The 17,134-nt window shown below is 31.5% G+C and overlaps 2 protein-coding genes across 4 annotated transcripts; one reads left to right on the top strand and one right to left on the bottom strand.

Annotated features, from left to right (window-relative positions):
* Positions 1-2,363: 2,363 nt before the first annotated feature.
* LOC110812510 (glycolate oxidase) lies at positions 2,364-7,301 on the bottom strand. 2 transcript variants are annotated; one of them, XM_088218385.1, is made up of 12 exons: positions 6,875-7,301; positions 6,086-6,252; positions 5,818-5,942; positions 5,216-5,262; positions 4,469-4,546; positions 4,239-4,363; positions 4,028-4,094; positions 3,860-3,922; positions 3,417-3,486; positions 3,238-3,338; positions 3,018-3,122; positions 2,364-2,787 (listed from the first exon to the last, which is right to left on the bottom strand). In XM_088218385.1, exons 2-12 carry the CDS (start codon positions 6,220-6,222, stop codon positions 2,596-2,598), a joined length of 1,110 nt encoding a protein of 369 aa, XP_088074511.1. In that variant the 5' UTR covers positions 6,223-6,252; positions 6,875-7,301; the 3' UTR covers positions 2,364-2,595. The 2 variants fall into 2 exon arrangements, with proteins under 2 accessions (XP_088074511.1, XP_088074512.1); XM_088218386.1 differs by lacking the exon at positions 6,875-7,301 and having other exon boundaries at positions 6,055-6,197.
* A 4,201-nt stretch (positions 7,302-11,502) lies between these two features.
* LOC110812477 (Nucleotide/sugar transporter family protein) lies at positions 11,503-16,917 on the top strand. Of its 2 annotated transcripts, XM_022039261.2 has the most exons (9): positions 11,548-11,704; positions 11,793-11,968; positions 13,368-13,475; positions 13,605-13,639; positions 14,676-14,788; positions 15,122-15,383; positions 15,477-15,745; positions 16,037-16,167; positions 16,297-16,917. In XM_022039261.2, the coding sequence occupies exons 3-8, from the start codon at positions 13,389-13,391 to the stop codon at positions 16,159-16,161; spliced, it is 891 nt and encodes a 296-aa protein (XP_021894953.2). In that variant the 5' UTR covers positions 11,548-11,704; positions 11,793-11,968; positions 13,368-13,388; the 3' UTR covers positions 16,162-16,167; positions 16,297-16,917. The 2 variants fall into 2 exon arrangements, with proteins under 2 accessions (XP_021894952.2, XP_021894953.2); XM_022039260.2 differs by lacking the exon at positions 11,793-11,968 and having other exon boundaries at positions 11,503-11,704.
* Positions 16,918-17,134: the final 217 nt, after the last annotated feature.

Here is a 17,134-nt window from a genome sequence, read left to right as displayed (position 1 = left end):
TTTTTATTTGTGATTGTTACGAAAAAAATTTTAAGTACATTATAGTATATATAAATATTACCATAATTTTTAAAATTTTAAATACATATATCGTAACTAAATTTAATTTATAATTATAATTAAATTTAAGACATGAATTACATAAAAAAAAAAATTCAAAACATATATATTTATAACCTTAATTTCTAAATAAAATAATTTATAAATTATTATTTTTAACTCTCTAGTAACACAAATAAATGTTCTTAATTTATAAGTTATTAATTTTAGTTCTTTAATAAGATAAAATTTTTACTTAAATTATCATTTTCAACAGAGCTTTTGAAAAATATATGCTGATTAAATCTCATTGGTCCTAGAAGGAGACCGACATGAGACAGCAGTGAAGGAAACAAAAACTGGGTTATCAGGTGAAGTATGGAATATATATGTATATATATAGGGTATAGGGCAAACAACAGCGACAGTACCTTTTCAAGAATGCAACAAAAGAAAATTAAAAATGATGAGAATGATGATGATGGGATATTTCTTATTAGCCATAAATAAACGTGTACATACCTATACATACATACATATATATATATATATATAAACATATGTGTTAATTTAGAATCTACGATATATATTGACCCACAAGTAGTGCAAGCGGAAGAGTGGTGGCAATCTGAAAAACAAAAAGTTGTTGAAGAGAGAAAAAGCTGCGCTGATTTTTCTAAGAATCCAGTGTGTGAAAAGGAAAGAGACAAAAATGAAGGAGATGATCAAGTGGGTAACGTGTCCTGTAATTGGAGATGGTGAGGTCCCCAGTCATCCGCCATGGAAGTTCGTAAGAATACAACTTTTCAGAGGAATTTATACGTGTCAATCTTCCATTTGCTTCTTCCATTGCTAATGTCATCCTCACTTTCATGCATCATCAGCATTTAATTCCGAAAAATTATACGCAGCAACACGAATAACTTGTATAAGTGACATACATACATACATACATGTATCGATTGTACTGTACATCGCCCTTGTCTATAATCTTAAATACCATCTGGGTACGTTTTTTACGGTGGTTTTCCTTCGTCATTATCACACTTATTCCCACCCTTTTGAGTATATATATATATGTATGTATTTATATGTATTATATATACATGTGCGTGTGTGTGCGTGTGTGTGCGAGTGACTACGTGGTGAAGTTGTGAAATCATGCATGACAATGGTAATTTACGTGAAGCCTCGACGTGGCAACTCTAATAGCCTTGTACGACTGCTTATGTCATCTAACTTACATACTCGACTTATATATATATATAGATTCTTTTATTTTAAGTAAACACAAAGTTTTTAATTGTATAATACATTTTTCAAATCTGGTAACCTCTAATTATTATCCTCTATCTAACTTTATTTCGATTAATCAACTTCATTGATGGTACAAGGATAATTTTGTCTCTCACTGTGTTAAACCCCGATATTCAAATTTGAGTACTATGAATAAACTGGTTATTGGCAATGGATAAGGTTTGTCAATTTCTCCGACTGAAAAAGCTCTGTCACTAACAGTTCTTGCCCTTTAAAATTTTGAACTAATTTATTTTTCTATTAAGGATCAAGCCGCGCCAAATGTTTCTTCTACCTCCGAGTCATGATCTTTTCTCGACATCTCCAATCTCATCTTGCATCTTCATCAACATAATTTACCTTTTAAATCTTAATCTTGGTGGGACTCTATTTATCTTTATAAAATTCTTTAGAAATTTTTCTCTCCCTCAAAAGTGTTCTATTAATTTTGGTAACTCTACTCTCCCTCATCATGATACAAGTGTCTTGGTCAGTAAAAATATTGTGGATAAGAAAGGAATGTTTCAAAGATTGTTATAAAGCCATCGGTTTGGCACTGATTATAATGAGACTCAGTCACAATAAGAACATTTTATGAAGAAATTATGGGAACATATAAAACAATATTGAAAAGTTCAAAAAAATTAAGTTCCTTAGAAATTGGAAACAACTTTGTCTCCCCAGATAGAAAGTAAATAATTCAGCTCTGTAAATCTTGATATTTTCTTTTGTTCTAACCAATTTTTTCTGCCACCAAACGCAGGCTTTAGACTGATTTGTAATAGAAACCAAAAAATAATTTCTATTATTCGAAATGCTAACAAAATTTTCTTTACCTCAGCGCCGAAGAACAAGACAACAACAAGCTTTCCTTGGTTACAAAATAGTAGATGAAATTGAAAAGAAAAATTAAGAAGATGATTATTACCTGCTGAAAATGCTTAATTAATCCTGTTTCCTAAATTTGTTTCCGGCAGTGATCGTAACTCGGCTCCTTTTCCACCTCTCACAGATGAAACTGGTCCATATCAAGCAAAAACTTCATATGTATATAAATTGTCTCCCGAAAGAAAGAAGAATATACAATGAAGGCAGAAGTAGCCTTGATCGATATCATTACAAAAGCTTAAAACTTTAGAACATTTTCAACTCAAATGAAACTGTAACGAGTTTCCAAAGAGAATAAAGCGCTCAAGGTACAAAATAAATAGTGATCATTATTCTTCTTGCTTTTGGTTATGATGTCCTTGGGGTAGTTGCCTATAGCCTTGGTGCAAGACGAGACTGAGGTTGGTCCCAGTCAGTAACAATGTGATTACGGGTGATTTCTTTGATTGAGCGGCAGCCACTTAAAGCCATGGTTAGCTCAAACTCCTCACGCAGCATTTGCAGCACCTTTCTGACACCAGCTTCCCCTTCAGCAGCCAGCGAAAAAACCACAGGTCGTCCAATCTGAGATTCAAAATCATAATGAGGGGAAGATGAAGCAGTTTGTTTCGTAAATGCTTTTATAATAAGGTCAATGCTCATGCTCCCCTTTCATGACTTACTAAAGTGGATCCTTGCCGAATTCAAAATTATCCCAGAAAATAGAGCAAGGGGAGAAATAGTTTTTAAAGTTAATCAATGCCCTTCTAGATTTATAGATGGAATCAGCACTTCTATGGCAGCTTAACACTTACAAATATGCCTGAGGCTCCAAGCGCCAGGGCCTTGAAGACATCAGTTCCTCGCCTAACACCACCATCCAGGAAGACAGGCACTCGACCTTGGGCAGCCTTGACAACCTGAGTCACAAAGATACAAGGTATAAGTATATTGTTGGATTTGGAACTGTTTTTCACTTCAAGTTAGTATTCATATCATCAGGTACAACAATTAGTTATAATCCCAGGGATGTACCTCTTCCAAGGCCATGATAGTGGCAGGGACATAATCCAGTTGGCGAGCTCCATGATTTGACACAATAATCCCCGCTGCTCCAGCTTGGATCGCTATCCTGGCTGCATGATCAACGTAGCAAAGTAGTTCAGGTATTGTACCAAAATTATGAAGATGAAGCGTAATCACATTGCTCTTACCATCCTCAGCTGTGAGCACTCCCTTCACAAGGATTGGCAGGCTGGTGATTGACTGAAGCCACTGCACATCCTATAAATCAAAGGAAATCATTCAGAGTGACAGTTATTGTCAAAACAGGTTTTGATCTCAATATCTCATCTTTGAGAGTATATCCCTGATTAGTCTTATCAAACTAAATGATATTTGGAAACAATTTGGATCCTGACATTATCACTTGATGCAAAAACTTTTCAGAACAATACAGCTCCTAAAATTGGCATCTTTTAGAAATTTGCCTGTCCATTGGGAAACATAAAAACTTTTCTCATCCTGTTTCTTGTTACACCCTTTGAATGAATTATGATTTTTCATCAGCTGTAATTTTAACTAGCACAAACCATATTCAGACCCAATATATTTACATCATTACGTGTATAAAAACCATAAGATCCTATTTGCTTACCTTCCAGCTCAGAGAACGATCAATTTGACCAGCCACATATGAAGCAAGTCCAGAATCATTGGCCTGCATGGCCCCGTAGAACAATTAAAACTTATCCAAGAAAGTCTTCAACTTAATGAATTTTTTATTAGTATAATATATAGTTTTTCAGTTAGAAGTGCTGCTTACTCTGTCCATCTTGCCAAGGTCCAAACCCTCAAAGTTCTTCAATGTCAAAAAGGGTGGTAAAGTGAATCTGCAAGAGAACAAAATCAGCATCTTTTCTAGAAGTGAAAATTAGCTCTGACATTTAAAACTTGACAATAAATTATAAACTATATTGTCTTTTTTCCTTTTCTTGCAAGCAAAACATATCAAAAGTGATGTCAATGTAAGGTACCTGTTCTTGATGTCAGCTTCCCTGCGACCTAGTCTTGGGGTATCAACTGTAAGAGCAATAGCTTTGAACCCAGCCCGTTCAGCTCTTCTCACAAGTTGGGCAACCACATTCCTGTCCTTATAGACCTAAACATCACAAGCAATTTACCAGGTATTTCCCATGAATCCTGTTTATCTCATCCTTCACAGTTAAACAGTATATGAATATCCAATGTACAATCTTGAGCTTACATAGAGCTGGAAAAAGCGAATGCCAGGTCCAGTTGAAGCAACCTCTTCAACGCTGGAAGTAGCCCATGAAGATAAAGTCTGAAACAAATTCCAATCCAGAATGAACTCATCATTGAACTAAAACTTCAACCACATTTTGATCAAAGCATCTCACAATAAAGAGTATGAATCCATTAAAAGAATTAACAGGATCATCACAAAGAGCATCACTGTTTATGAAAAGATTACGTGAAAAAGTTTTCACTACAGAACTTGACAGCACCAAAGAAAGGTGTCATAAATGATTAAAACCAGTAATTCTAACTCTGGCAAATTAATTAACAATACGGTGAGCTCATGATTTGGAGAAGAAAAATGCCAAAGCATGTAACACCTCTGAGGAATATATTGCTTATCTACTTGAGATTTTCCTTAATGGTCTTCGTTCAATCCTAAAAATCTCCTTTGGTTACCATGTTGGTTACTTTTATTTGAAAGGACCGGCAAAACATGACTCAAAAGACTAGTGAGCCAAAATCCATTAAACGGATGTGAAATACTTTTAATTGGCTAGTATATATTGGACAACCAAACGGATATACATCAATTCTCTTTTCCTCTAGAATTTCCTTTATATTATTTGGAAATCACTGCCAACACAACAACTGAGTTTCTGAAAGTTCTCAAGTAATACTACTCAAGAAGTCGAGAACTTAGGATAACAAAGGAGACAAATTTAGGTGGAAACAAAAAGTTGAAGAGCCAAACCATAATTGTGCCAGCAGCTGATGCAGCTCTAGCTGTAGCATACTCCCCTGCAAGAGTTAAAGCATATTATCAGAACAACACATGTTTTGAACCAAATGCAGAAACCAAATTCGTTTTGGGAACGAAACAAAAAACCAACAAAGAGTCATAATTGAAGCATATCAGACATGTATGGGACTTTACCTTCCAGAGTCGTCAAAATTATCAAAACATTTCTTTTTTACCAATAAATAAGTGAACATAATTCTTTTTCTAAATCTACTTGTTCTCACATAAGGTATGTTAATGAACATTGTTGAAAGGCCTTCAATCTAAAGCAAAAGAATTAAAGAAAAAAAATTAATGGAGAAATAGAGATGCACTACCTCTATCGTTTTCTCACAGAAAAGTTATAAACATTCCAACATTCTTTTTTGTTACTCCAGGTGTTGATTAACAAACAGATAGAGAAACTAAGCAGTGTATTTATATAGTAAAGAGAGTAACATTCCCAAACTGCTCATATAATTGATACACAAAATTATGGTGAGATAGAGATTGCCCATATTGATATATTAAGCTCCAAAATTTCCCTTTCAAACAGAGAAGTAAGAACTGTATACCTTCAGGATGGGCCATTTTCTGCATGGCAGTTGGGGCAATCATGATTGGCATGGATAATTTAAAGCCCAGGACAGTAGTGGTCATGTCTATCTTGCTTACATCAATGAGGATGCGGGGACGAAACCTGTAATTGGAAAAAAGATCTCACTTTCTATTTCAATTTTTGAAGTAAATTGACAGATAAGAATTGCCTATGGTATTCAAGTGATTGGGGTGAATATGAAATGATATATTACGAGGTGTGGCCATTAAAGATAGAGAGGTTACAGAATTCTTGAGAAAGCATTTCTGTTTTCTTGTAGAGTCCACTGGTCCTCTGCTCCAGATGCATAGTAGTCATAAACCATCTTGGGCAACTTCTGCTTTGCAATTGCCTCATACTCGGTGACATTTGTGATCTCCATCTTCGTAGCTAGTTGTTACTTTTCGTGTTTCTAAAGATGAAAAATATTAAATCAGAACTTAAGCTGTCCATATATGCAACTAAACAAACAGATAGAGGACTTTGAAGTAAGACTCTTCGCTCCACTTAATATATTCCCCACTTCTGTTGAAAATTAAAATACTCATAAGAGAAAATTCGAGTTTATAATATACAAGAAGGTATAGTAAGGAACTACTAAATGCTCTTCATAAGAAACAGTGCATACTTCTTTAAGATACATAAAGAAGCAATAAAATCTTATGACTGACGCATGATTAAACATTTGGTCTTCCTTTACAAACTTATCATAGTTACTTACAACCCAAAAGAAAAAAGATTCTCTTTAGGATACCAAATAACATGGTAAGAGCTATATTCAAGTACAAAGACCAGATACTTATATTCCTTCATTTTTCACTGAAAACAGAATATATTCATCATAGAAAGATGATATTCAACCCACATAAATGGTAAGGAAAACTACATGGGAAATGCTTTAAATCTTTTAACCAAAATTGAGTACAACCCAGAAGCCTACACAAAATACAAGGCAATACAAACTAAAGACTACGGAGAAAATTTAGAAACACAGTTGAATAGGCAAGAAAAATCAAGAGTAGACAGAACTTGACCTTGGATTCCGAAGACTATGCAAGATGGAGCATGTGAAGAAACCAGTGGAAAGGAATAATAGCTGTAGAGATTTGAGTTAAGATGAAGCAGAAGTTACAGAGAAATAAGCAAGAGGCTATATATATGGGTTTGAATGAAGACAACTACGTGTGGGTCATATATAAATCACGTCCCAAAGAGGAAAATTGAATTAAAATTGTGAATGGATGAGGATTTGGAGGTGAGCATTTGAGATTAAATCCTATCAAAGCAACTGGGTATTTCTCATCCACACAAGATTTGTGTGTTTCACAGCTTTTCTCCTTCATTATCATCCCTCATCCCCAAAAAAAAGATTTATATAAATAATGAAAATGGATTGAGATGATAAAACCCATAAAAGGAGAGAACATAAACCAAGAAGCTAAGGTGAAGGAAAAGGACAAGATCAGTTGGGTCATCATGCGAGCTTCTCCATCCTCTCCCTTTCTGTCAATTTGTAGAGCAGATGAACCGGTGATTGGTGAAGTAGCCGCCCGTGGGTCGGGCTTGAATTTAGTCTAACAGTACTATTTCCTCTTGTTTCCTATATTAGATATCTAATAATAGAAAAAATAATCCAAAGAAATTATAAAATTATTTACATTAATTGCGTATTCTTCTTAATTTATTGGAGAATATATTATTTTACTTTTAATTCTATTTATTAAATAAATAATAAATTTAATAAAAATGCATCTAAAAAACAAGAAGTTGAATTTTAAAAAACAAACATAATAAAAATTGGCATTTTAAAATGATTTTTAAGTAATATAAATATATTTTTATATAGTTTTTTTCATAAAAATAATTGCATCACTTGCCAATACATGCGGAATAAATATTTAGATTTTTTTTTTGTTTTTAAAGATATATATGATACATGTGTCTAAAAATATAACCACATCTATATAGTTCTTTATCATCAATTTATATAATTTTTATGTAAATCATATTTGAATTTATCACAATTTGATACTCTTTGATGAAAAAGATATTTAGGTTTATATTTTATCTTATTAATTTTGTAACAATTATCATATTATTTTATCAAAAATTAATTAAATGATTATGTTTTTTAAGATGATAAGAGATAAGAGATATTTTTCTTTATATTATCAAGTTTTATATTAAGATTTGATCATTCACCAATTATTTTTCTAGATTATATTATAATGCATGATATATTTATATCTAATTAATTTGAATATTATTTTATTCATTAAATTATTTATTTTATAATGTAATTATTAGAGATAATAATGAATCAACTTTCATTATATCCAAATTGTTCAACCTGATATGTGTTTATAAAATATAAACTCTGAGTCTATCCTAAATTTCTAATAAATGTGAAATTTTGTCTAACTTTTACGACTATATTGAGTTTATAAATTATCCAACTAAATTATTTTATTATATTAATATAGATATAAGTATATTTAAATTAATAAAAAATTTAAAATACATTATTTATATATAATAATATACTGTAATCATGTTTATTAGTATAAATAAATTATAGTTGTAGTATAAATATACCTATATTTATATTAATAAAAATTGAAATATATATACTGGATAAGGGTTGGACAAAGTTTGGTAAGCTAAATTCTAATTTAGTTTATCTCATTGATGCTTATTCTACCAGTATAAACTTGAGTCTCCCTGAACTTACTATTTAGTAGAAAAGATAGACGGAAGCCAAATTTGGTCAGATCGAATTCTATGATTTGATATGAAAATTTCTATTTTTTTTTTTTTACTTTTTTATTTTATTACATATTTATTTATTTTATTTAGTTTTTTTTCTAGCTAATACAAATAATTACAATAACTATTTCTTATATTTTATAGGTTAAAGATTTAACAAAAATGAGTTATCAACATAAGTAAAACATTCTATAGTAATTAAGTATAATATTCATGAATTATGTTTAAGTTAATGTATCTCATTATTATGATTGCATTATTATGTAATATTGCACATTTTATTAGATGTTTCTCATATTTAAATAAATATTCACGCATAGCAACATATGATAAAAGAAATGAATTTTTTTTTTCACTATTTGAAAATGGCTATCTTAAAGTTATATTTAAAATAAATTGTAATAATAATCCCAACACATGACATGTGATTAAATCGTAGAATATTGAAGATTTTTGAAGACAAACCACTAGATATCATGAGGAAAATATCTTAGTTATGATAAGATTTTTAATCTATAAAAAAAAAAAAAAAATCTTGCAGGTAATGGAATAAAAATCTCCTTAAATATAGGGGTATGAAAATGAACTTGTCATATAAAACAATAATTATAAATAAGCCAATTTCTTGAGAAAATGCTAAGACAAGTTGTAGTATGATTTTTATGATCTTCACCTTTTTGGCGACTTTTTTACTTCCTCGATCATAATTGTCTTGATTTAGTAAGAATTAACTGAATCATAAATTAGACAATTTTAATTTATCTAATGTCATAGAAGTAAAATATAAATTGTTTAACAATTTGAATTATTTTTTCCATGTGCTTCTGAACTAACTCATTTTTTTATACATAAATTATTCTCATAAACATTGTAGAAGTATGAGAATAATGTCCGATAGGGTAATACTTTAGTTTAATCATAAAGCAAGAAAAATCCAATAACTTAACTTTAGGTATGAAGAGACATTTAGTTAAAACAATACTTTCGTGAGCTAATAGATCTTATACTATTTTTAAAATAGAGAATCAAAAAACAAATATGAAAACAATCCCCTTATATGATCTTAAAATAGAGGAATGTTATCAAATCTTGAACTTCTTATTCCAACCAAGATACTAAATGTTATATAGTTTATACTAACTCATAAATCCTACCTTAAATGTCACAGTTATTATGTTGTCAATGTTATTATTTTTTGCCATCTTTCTTATAAGATGGACAAGAGCTAAGTTTAAAAAAAAAAAACTAAGTTGAAATAGAGATAAGTCGAATAATAAAAATTTATATAAAATATTTGGTAATCTCTAAAGAAATAAAATATAACTTTAAAATAAATAATATAAAGGCAAATACTCGAGATGTTAAAGTCCTACATGAACAAAGATGCCAAAAAAATATTTTTATTAGAAACATGATAGATCTCTACTTTAAGATATATTATATGAGGTCTTTATACATATTCCAAAATATCTCCTTAGAGTTGCTACATACATTTACACAGAAACATCCAGGTACATCTCATTGCAAATGTTATCAACATCTTTAGCTGAGATGTTAAAAGACATTTTAGAAACGTTGACTACATCTTGTAATAAGATACTAACAATATCTCTCTAACAATACAAAACACTAGTTGATCAAATAATTAAATTAACTAGTAAAAAATATATATAAATACATATATTTTTGTATAAACATTCTATATACTAAAAGAAAAAAGAGAGCTTTAACATTTTTCTCTTTGAATATTTTTCTTCAAAGTGTAAAGTGAAAAATGAAAAATGAAGTTTTAAATAGGTTTATTTATATGAATCTATGATGAAAAATAATTATAAATTGGGTAGGATTCAACAATTCAAAAAACTTAATCATATTAGAATCGAGTAATTCAAAAAAAAATTATGGTAAAGAAAAACTCTGCCACATCTTCATGTTTAACCATAAGAGAGTAACTTAGATAAATTAATTGATACTAGAGTTGTACTTCATTAACCAAAATAAACTTAATTGAGAACTAACCACTTATCACTAATTATCTTAGTAGATACTACTTATCACCAGATAATATTTAATATTATATGTTTAATTATATCTTATACTATCTAATTATAAACAAACATAAAGTGATACATTTGACACAAGACTAGTCAATAAGTAACTAATGCTATATGGTTACCCACTTAAACAGGTTATCAATGATAATATGACTAAAGAAGTATGCTAGACATAATATTCAAAGAAATAACTATTTATTTTTAGTTTTTAAAATCTCATAGTTAGCATACGATAACTAATTGACTTTTATAAAAATTCATCGATTATTATGATAAAAAGTTACAATTTTCTTTTATTTTTTAAAAATACTAAATATTCTCTTTTTATCAAGTGTTAACCTAATTTAAACATCGATAGTATAATATTCAAATAGTCTATCAAAATACTTATTTATTTTTATTAAAATCAACATAAAATTTTAGATTCGTATAATTTGAGATAACAAAATAATCAAATTTATTATTATTAATATTTAATTAAATAAATAATTATATTATATGGTAGTGAGAATAGAGATTCTATCATCATCAATATTTGATTGAGTAAATAATTGTATTATATGATGTAAAATTATTAGGATTTTATTATTATCAATATATGATTAAGTAAATAATTTTATAATATAATCTAAAACTCTTACAATAATAAAGATTAGATATTGGACTCTTGCCTTGAATAAGAGTGAATATATATATATTACGTTACATTAAAAAATTAAAAAAAAATATTTTTACAGTTACCGACTTCTATTGACATAATTTTTCTTGAACTCGTTTAATATTAGTTTATTAGTCTCTCACATAAACCGTAAGCGTCTTAAAATATCAAAAGGGACCCACCCATTCTCTTTAGGCTTGTCCTCTTTTTCTATGTGAAGAAACAAGGAAGAAGGTTAAGCGAGCAAACGTTGTTTCAGTATCTGCGAATTTCGGTTTGTGAAAATGGCGGATCCGACCAGAAGGGTTTTGAAAGAAGAAGTTCTGACTTACGCTTACATTCTCTTATACATCGCTCTCTCCAGCGGTCAAATCTTCTTCAACAAGGTCAACTTTCATGCACATATTATTCTATATTGACACAGACAAATATACATGTTAATTTATCCCTTGTTGGATCTGTGAATATTGGCAGATTTGGTTGCGTTTGTTTATTCACTTCGCTCCTTGATCATACTTGAAATGAAATTCATATGGTTTAACGGACGAATCATATTCGAAAATGAACTACTTACTTTCTTGGAAATGCACGAGGGAAGAAATTGATTAGAGGATAAAAAGATTTAAGAAGTTTGTCTGGTGCTAACTGAGGTAGGATTTTCTCAAATTTCAGGTCTCGCTTCAGTAAAACGTTTTCTACGCTTTTCATAACAATCTTTTTGTTTTTGAACCATTCTATGGTGGGTGGTTTTTTACTTTGCCAGTCATTTTGTCCTAGAGAAATAGATGGCATTTTTTATGCTCCACTGCCTTGCTTGAATAGGAGATCGCGTTATTATTTGTGTATTCGCTGACACAGTAGATTCAGTCAGATATTGTTCTGGACTGTGAATTAGATGTAATAGCGGTCAAATCTTTAGGACTATGTGATGATATATGGAATTTGTGTTATAAAAGACTAAAAACAATATGAAGGGAAAAATTCGTCGTGATGAGGTATCTAAGAATTATTCATTTGGTGGTATAAAGAATCCGAGAAGGTAATTATGAAGGCCAGATCACATTCATAGAAGAATTTCTAGCTTTCTTATCTATCTCCAAGTACTATGAGGATGTATGTTTAGATAATTTTGTGTACTGAAAGATGCAGCTAAATATCTATCCAGAGCAATGCATTGTTTCATTTCATGAGAATTTTCACTGGGTAGTGACTTAAGTCTGGAAATCTTGCCGGTGAGGTTCAAGTCATCACATTATTTCCTGTCTCATTTTTCTTAATGATTCTCTTGCTTCTATGTATTTTTTTTTTATCTGATCACTAATTTTTCTGGCTTATGGATGAAATGAGGACAATTTGGTAAGTTCTTTGATGTTATCACAATTTTACGGCATATCTCTGACAAATCTACTTAAAAACTTCTTAGAATTCATATAGAGATCCCTTTACCTTTTAGCTGGATCCTCAAGGTAGCTTCTAATAAATGTGGACCACGGGCAGAAACTGGAGTTTTTAGGATTATCTTACTCTTCTTAGCCGACATGTAAAAGGAAAGAGTTAAATAGGGTTGTAATTGTGTGGCTATTGTTGACAAGACTTGCATGAAACTGTGACTTCCAATGATGCGATGTTTGAGCAGTTTTTCGATGCCCAACTAATTTATTCGTGGCACTACTTGTAGATGATAATTGTGGTCACTTGATTTTCTCATCTCTTACACATCACATTATTGATCCTAAATTCAGAATTATTCACCAATAGGTGCATATTATGATGAAGTGGTGGTGCTGGTGAGTGGTATTATAGGTGTCCCTTGCTGAAGTCTCTTTCCTTACTGCATTTTCTGCTTTAACCTAATCCTGTCCTGATGATTCTGCCTATTGTTCTTGGAAATGAATTAAATGTTATTTCCCATATGTTTGACTGTATATGTTCTCACCTGGACCATATTGTTGTGATTCCTTTCTGCTCCATCTTTGTATGTGGAATACTTAGTTAAGAAATTTGCAAGAAATTGCTGACATGATGTTTTCTTCATATTGTAAATTGCAGTGGGTTTTGTCATCTAAGGAAATGAATTTTCCTTATCCTCTTGGACTGACTTTGCTTCACATGGTCTTTTCATCTGTTTTGTGTTTCATAGTCACCAAAGTGTTCAAGGTATCAAAAGAAAACTGATTATGATATGTTACAGTGAAATCAGGCAATATATATATATATATATGCCTACAGATACATGTTTATATATATTAATTCTTTCTGAACTTTTTATCTTCTGGTTCTTCACAGATTATTAAGCTTGAGGAAGGAATGACTCTAGAATTGTAAGTAGCACACTTTCTTACATACTTGATGTTTGATTTGCAATGTCATGACTGATTATCTTATAAAAAAGGTCCAGTCTGTTTAAAATGCAAATAGTTACTTCCTAATTTATTTGCATCTTATGGTAACACAATACATGGAACGTTTTTATGTAACCATCTTACTTGAACTCAAAGGTAAGAATCATATGATGAACATTGTTGCAGGTAGGAGAAAAAAAAAATCATATAGCCTGGTCTTTGTTTAAGTGTTCTTCAAAGGCCCTTTGTCACTTTTCCCAAATCTTGCACTGTGAATTTGAACAAATATACGGGATACACATATGTACTTGTAATGTCCAAAGATACAAATGCTTTTGTTTAGTGTGTTCAGTGATGGAAATGTTTGAACAGCAGTATTAACATTGACATGTTTCAACACATTTAAAACATGGAAATGTTATTTCTTTGTTTGTTGACCAACCTTCAGGTGCTGAAGAGATTGATTTTGGTTCTGGAAGATTCTTTTTCTTAATATAGTAGGATGTAAATCACAACGGGTGTTGTCCAGAAGATATAGATAATGCAATTTCATGAATCTATAACGAGCATATGCTTATTGATCTGAGAAGAAAACAGTAGTTGCACCATGAATTTGGTATTATGACAGGAACAACTTCTTCTAAATGGTATAACACATTCACCAGTAGAGCATCTTTACCAATGAAGGCAATGAAAAATGACAATGAGATTAAAAGCTTTACAGGGTTAATTGAACTATTCAAGGGTATGTCATGAACTAATCCACATGATGGAATTGAAAGCAAGTTTTATGTATAAGGAGATATACTAATGATGTCTCATAATCTGGCATATCTTTTTTTACCCTAGTCAAACCAACCAAGCTGTTGCACACTCAATGGTTAAAATTACTTCCTCTACATTAGTATCATTTTTTTTTGTGAGATTGGTTTGTATTTCTTCTTATTTTCTATCAGGTTATGTCTATTTATTTACAAATGTCTTTACTGATGTCAATCCAAATTTGTGTACTCAGATATACTACATCAGTTGTTCCTATTGGTGCAATGTTTGCGATGACTCTCTGGCTTGGAAACACTGCCTATCTGTATATTTCTGTTGCGTTTGCACAAATGTTGAAGGCCATTAGTAAGTTCCTGTTTTAGTTTTCTTCTTTTCAGCTAGATTTCTAGATCCTGCAGAAAATCGTTTCAGTATCTTGTATGTGTTCTCCTTTTTCTTTTCTTGTATGCCAGACATTAGATTTATGTCTGATACCCAGGTATTTTAATTGGCATTCATCGTGGTGTTGGATTAGTCAGTGAGAGGAGATATAAACATTGAGGTTTTCTTCCTTTTTCTTTTTTTTTTTTTTCTCTTCTCTTGTTTTAAAATAAAGAATTATCGTTGTCTTCTAATGTTCCTAGAGATTAGATGTCTTGAGTAAGAGATATATTACTGAATTTATTGGTGGACTTGCAGTGCCAGTAGCTGTTTTTGTTCTCGGAGTAGCTGCTGGACTTGAGATGATGAGCTGCAGAATGCTTTTGATAATGTCTGTGATAAGTTTTGGTGTTCTGGTGGCTTCTTATGGGGAAATCAATATCAGCTGGATTGGAGTTGTCTACCAAATGGGTGGTGTTGTTGGAGAAGCTCTAAGACTTATATTCATGGAGATTCTGGTTAAGAGGAAGGGTTTAAAATTAAACCCTGTATCTGTAATGTATTATATTAGCCCCTGCAGGTATGTACCCACGATAATTGTGAAAGCATCTCTTTTCTCTTCTGCATAACAGAACTCATGTGAGCATGAACTGAAGTTTTGTTTACTTTGCAGTGCGATTTGCTTGTTCATACCATGGATCTTTTTAGAGAAACCAAAAATGGAAGCACAGGGGACATGGAACTTTCAACCCCTTGTGTTAACACTCAATTCTCTTTGTACTTTTGCACTCAACTTATCGGTTTTTCTTGTTATCTCCCATACAAGTGCTCTCACCATTCGAGTTGCTGGAGTTGTCAAGGATTGGGTGGTTGTCTTGCTGTCTGCCATTCTGTTTGCTGATACAAAGCTGACTGTAATAAATCTGTTTGGTTATGCCATTGGTAAGTACCTGAAAATTCATCAATAGTGTTTTGTCCTATCAATTTGTATGTCTGCTATTTTACAGTTAGAACTAATTTCATAACCTTTACTATGATGCTCATGTATCTCTATAAGAATTGTTTCTCATTTTATCACTAACCTTAGATCTTATTCCCTCGAGGCATTTCTTTCATTTTATTGGAGCTAATCACCTACTCTTAGTATAATAAGATGCTAACTCCATAACTAACGCAAAAATTCTTGCCTAATATGCTTCAGCATTTGTCTTACTTTGTTTTAACCATATGCAGCCATTGCTGGTGTAGCTGCATATAATAATCACAAGTTGAAAAAGGAAGCTACTAGAGGTGGCTCCAGTGACTCACAAGATGCTGAATCTGTAGCATTGGTTCCACCTGCAACTCCTAACAGATAACATGAGGTATGTGATTATAAATTTAATTAATTGTGGTTTTTTATTTACATTGCTTGAAAACTAGATCCTAAGCCCTGATTAACGGTTTGATCAATTGTTTTTTTATAAGACATTTATTTACCTTGGTCATTGCAGCTGGTTCTGTACTGGGGTTTTATGTTTTTTCTTGTTCTAATGTGGAGCTGAGTTAGCCAGTGAAGTAGAGAAAGTTACTTGTAAAGATGGAAAATCCCAATTGTATCATCAGAAAAAAGAAAAATTTACTGGAAGGCGTATTTAATATCAAGGTGCTGTAGAACACAGATGATTGTTTTGAAAGAAATTATTCCGATAGAAACTGATACATTTGAAATCCCCTTCACTGACTTGGATACAAGGTATATCTGATGGTGACAATGTGCAACATGAATTCTGGAAGCTGGTCTACTTGACTGTTAAGCCTTTACTTCTGTTGGCATTATATTATAGCACAGAATTGAACCATCAGGTCTATTTTTCTAATCAGGTCTATTTTTCTAAGTCCTGAAGGTATGGTTGCAAAATAGAAGGTTTCATGAAATGGGGTTAGCTTTAACAGGTAGGGCATGGGAGAGGAGAGGTCGTAATGGCCTGTAGTCAGATGGGTAGTTTCTTGAGGGGCTGAGTTTTCCTCAGGATTCACAAAATTTTCCTCTGTTTTATGCTGGCTTATCTGTTCTATTTATTGCTAGTCTTGTTTTGCGTTCGTGCTTTATCAATTATGAGGCAACTTTTGTACTGTTGTCTGTTTGTTGTCAATGAAAGTATTGTTCCATTACCCTAAAATAGAATAGGATTGAGGCGTCAAGAGGCTTGAGTGTCTGACTATCACAAGTAGAATCGAATAATAAAAACAGGAATGCGGAATAAGATCAGGTTGAAAGGGAACTAAGAAGTTTTAGAAGTTGGAAGTTGGTTGTTTATGATTACTCTAGGCTATCAACTTTTAAGTAGG

This window comes from Carica papaya, chromosome 4 (genome assembly GCF_054855325.1).
Source record: "Carica papaya isolate Zhongbai chromosome 4, ASM5485532v1, whole genome shotgun sequence".
Classification (NCBI taxonomy): domain Eukaryota; kingdom Viridiplantae; phylum Streptophyta; class Magnoliopsida; order Brassicales; family Caricaceae; genus Carica; species Carica papaya.
The sequence above is the reverse complement of the archived record's forward strand: the minus strand, read 5'-3'. Positions and strand labels throughout refer to the sequence as shown.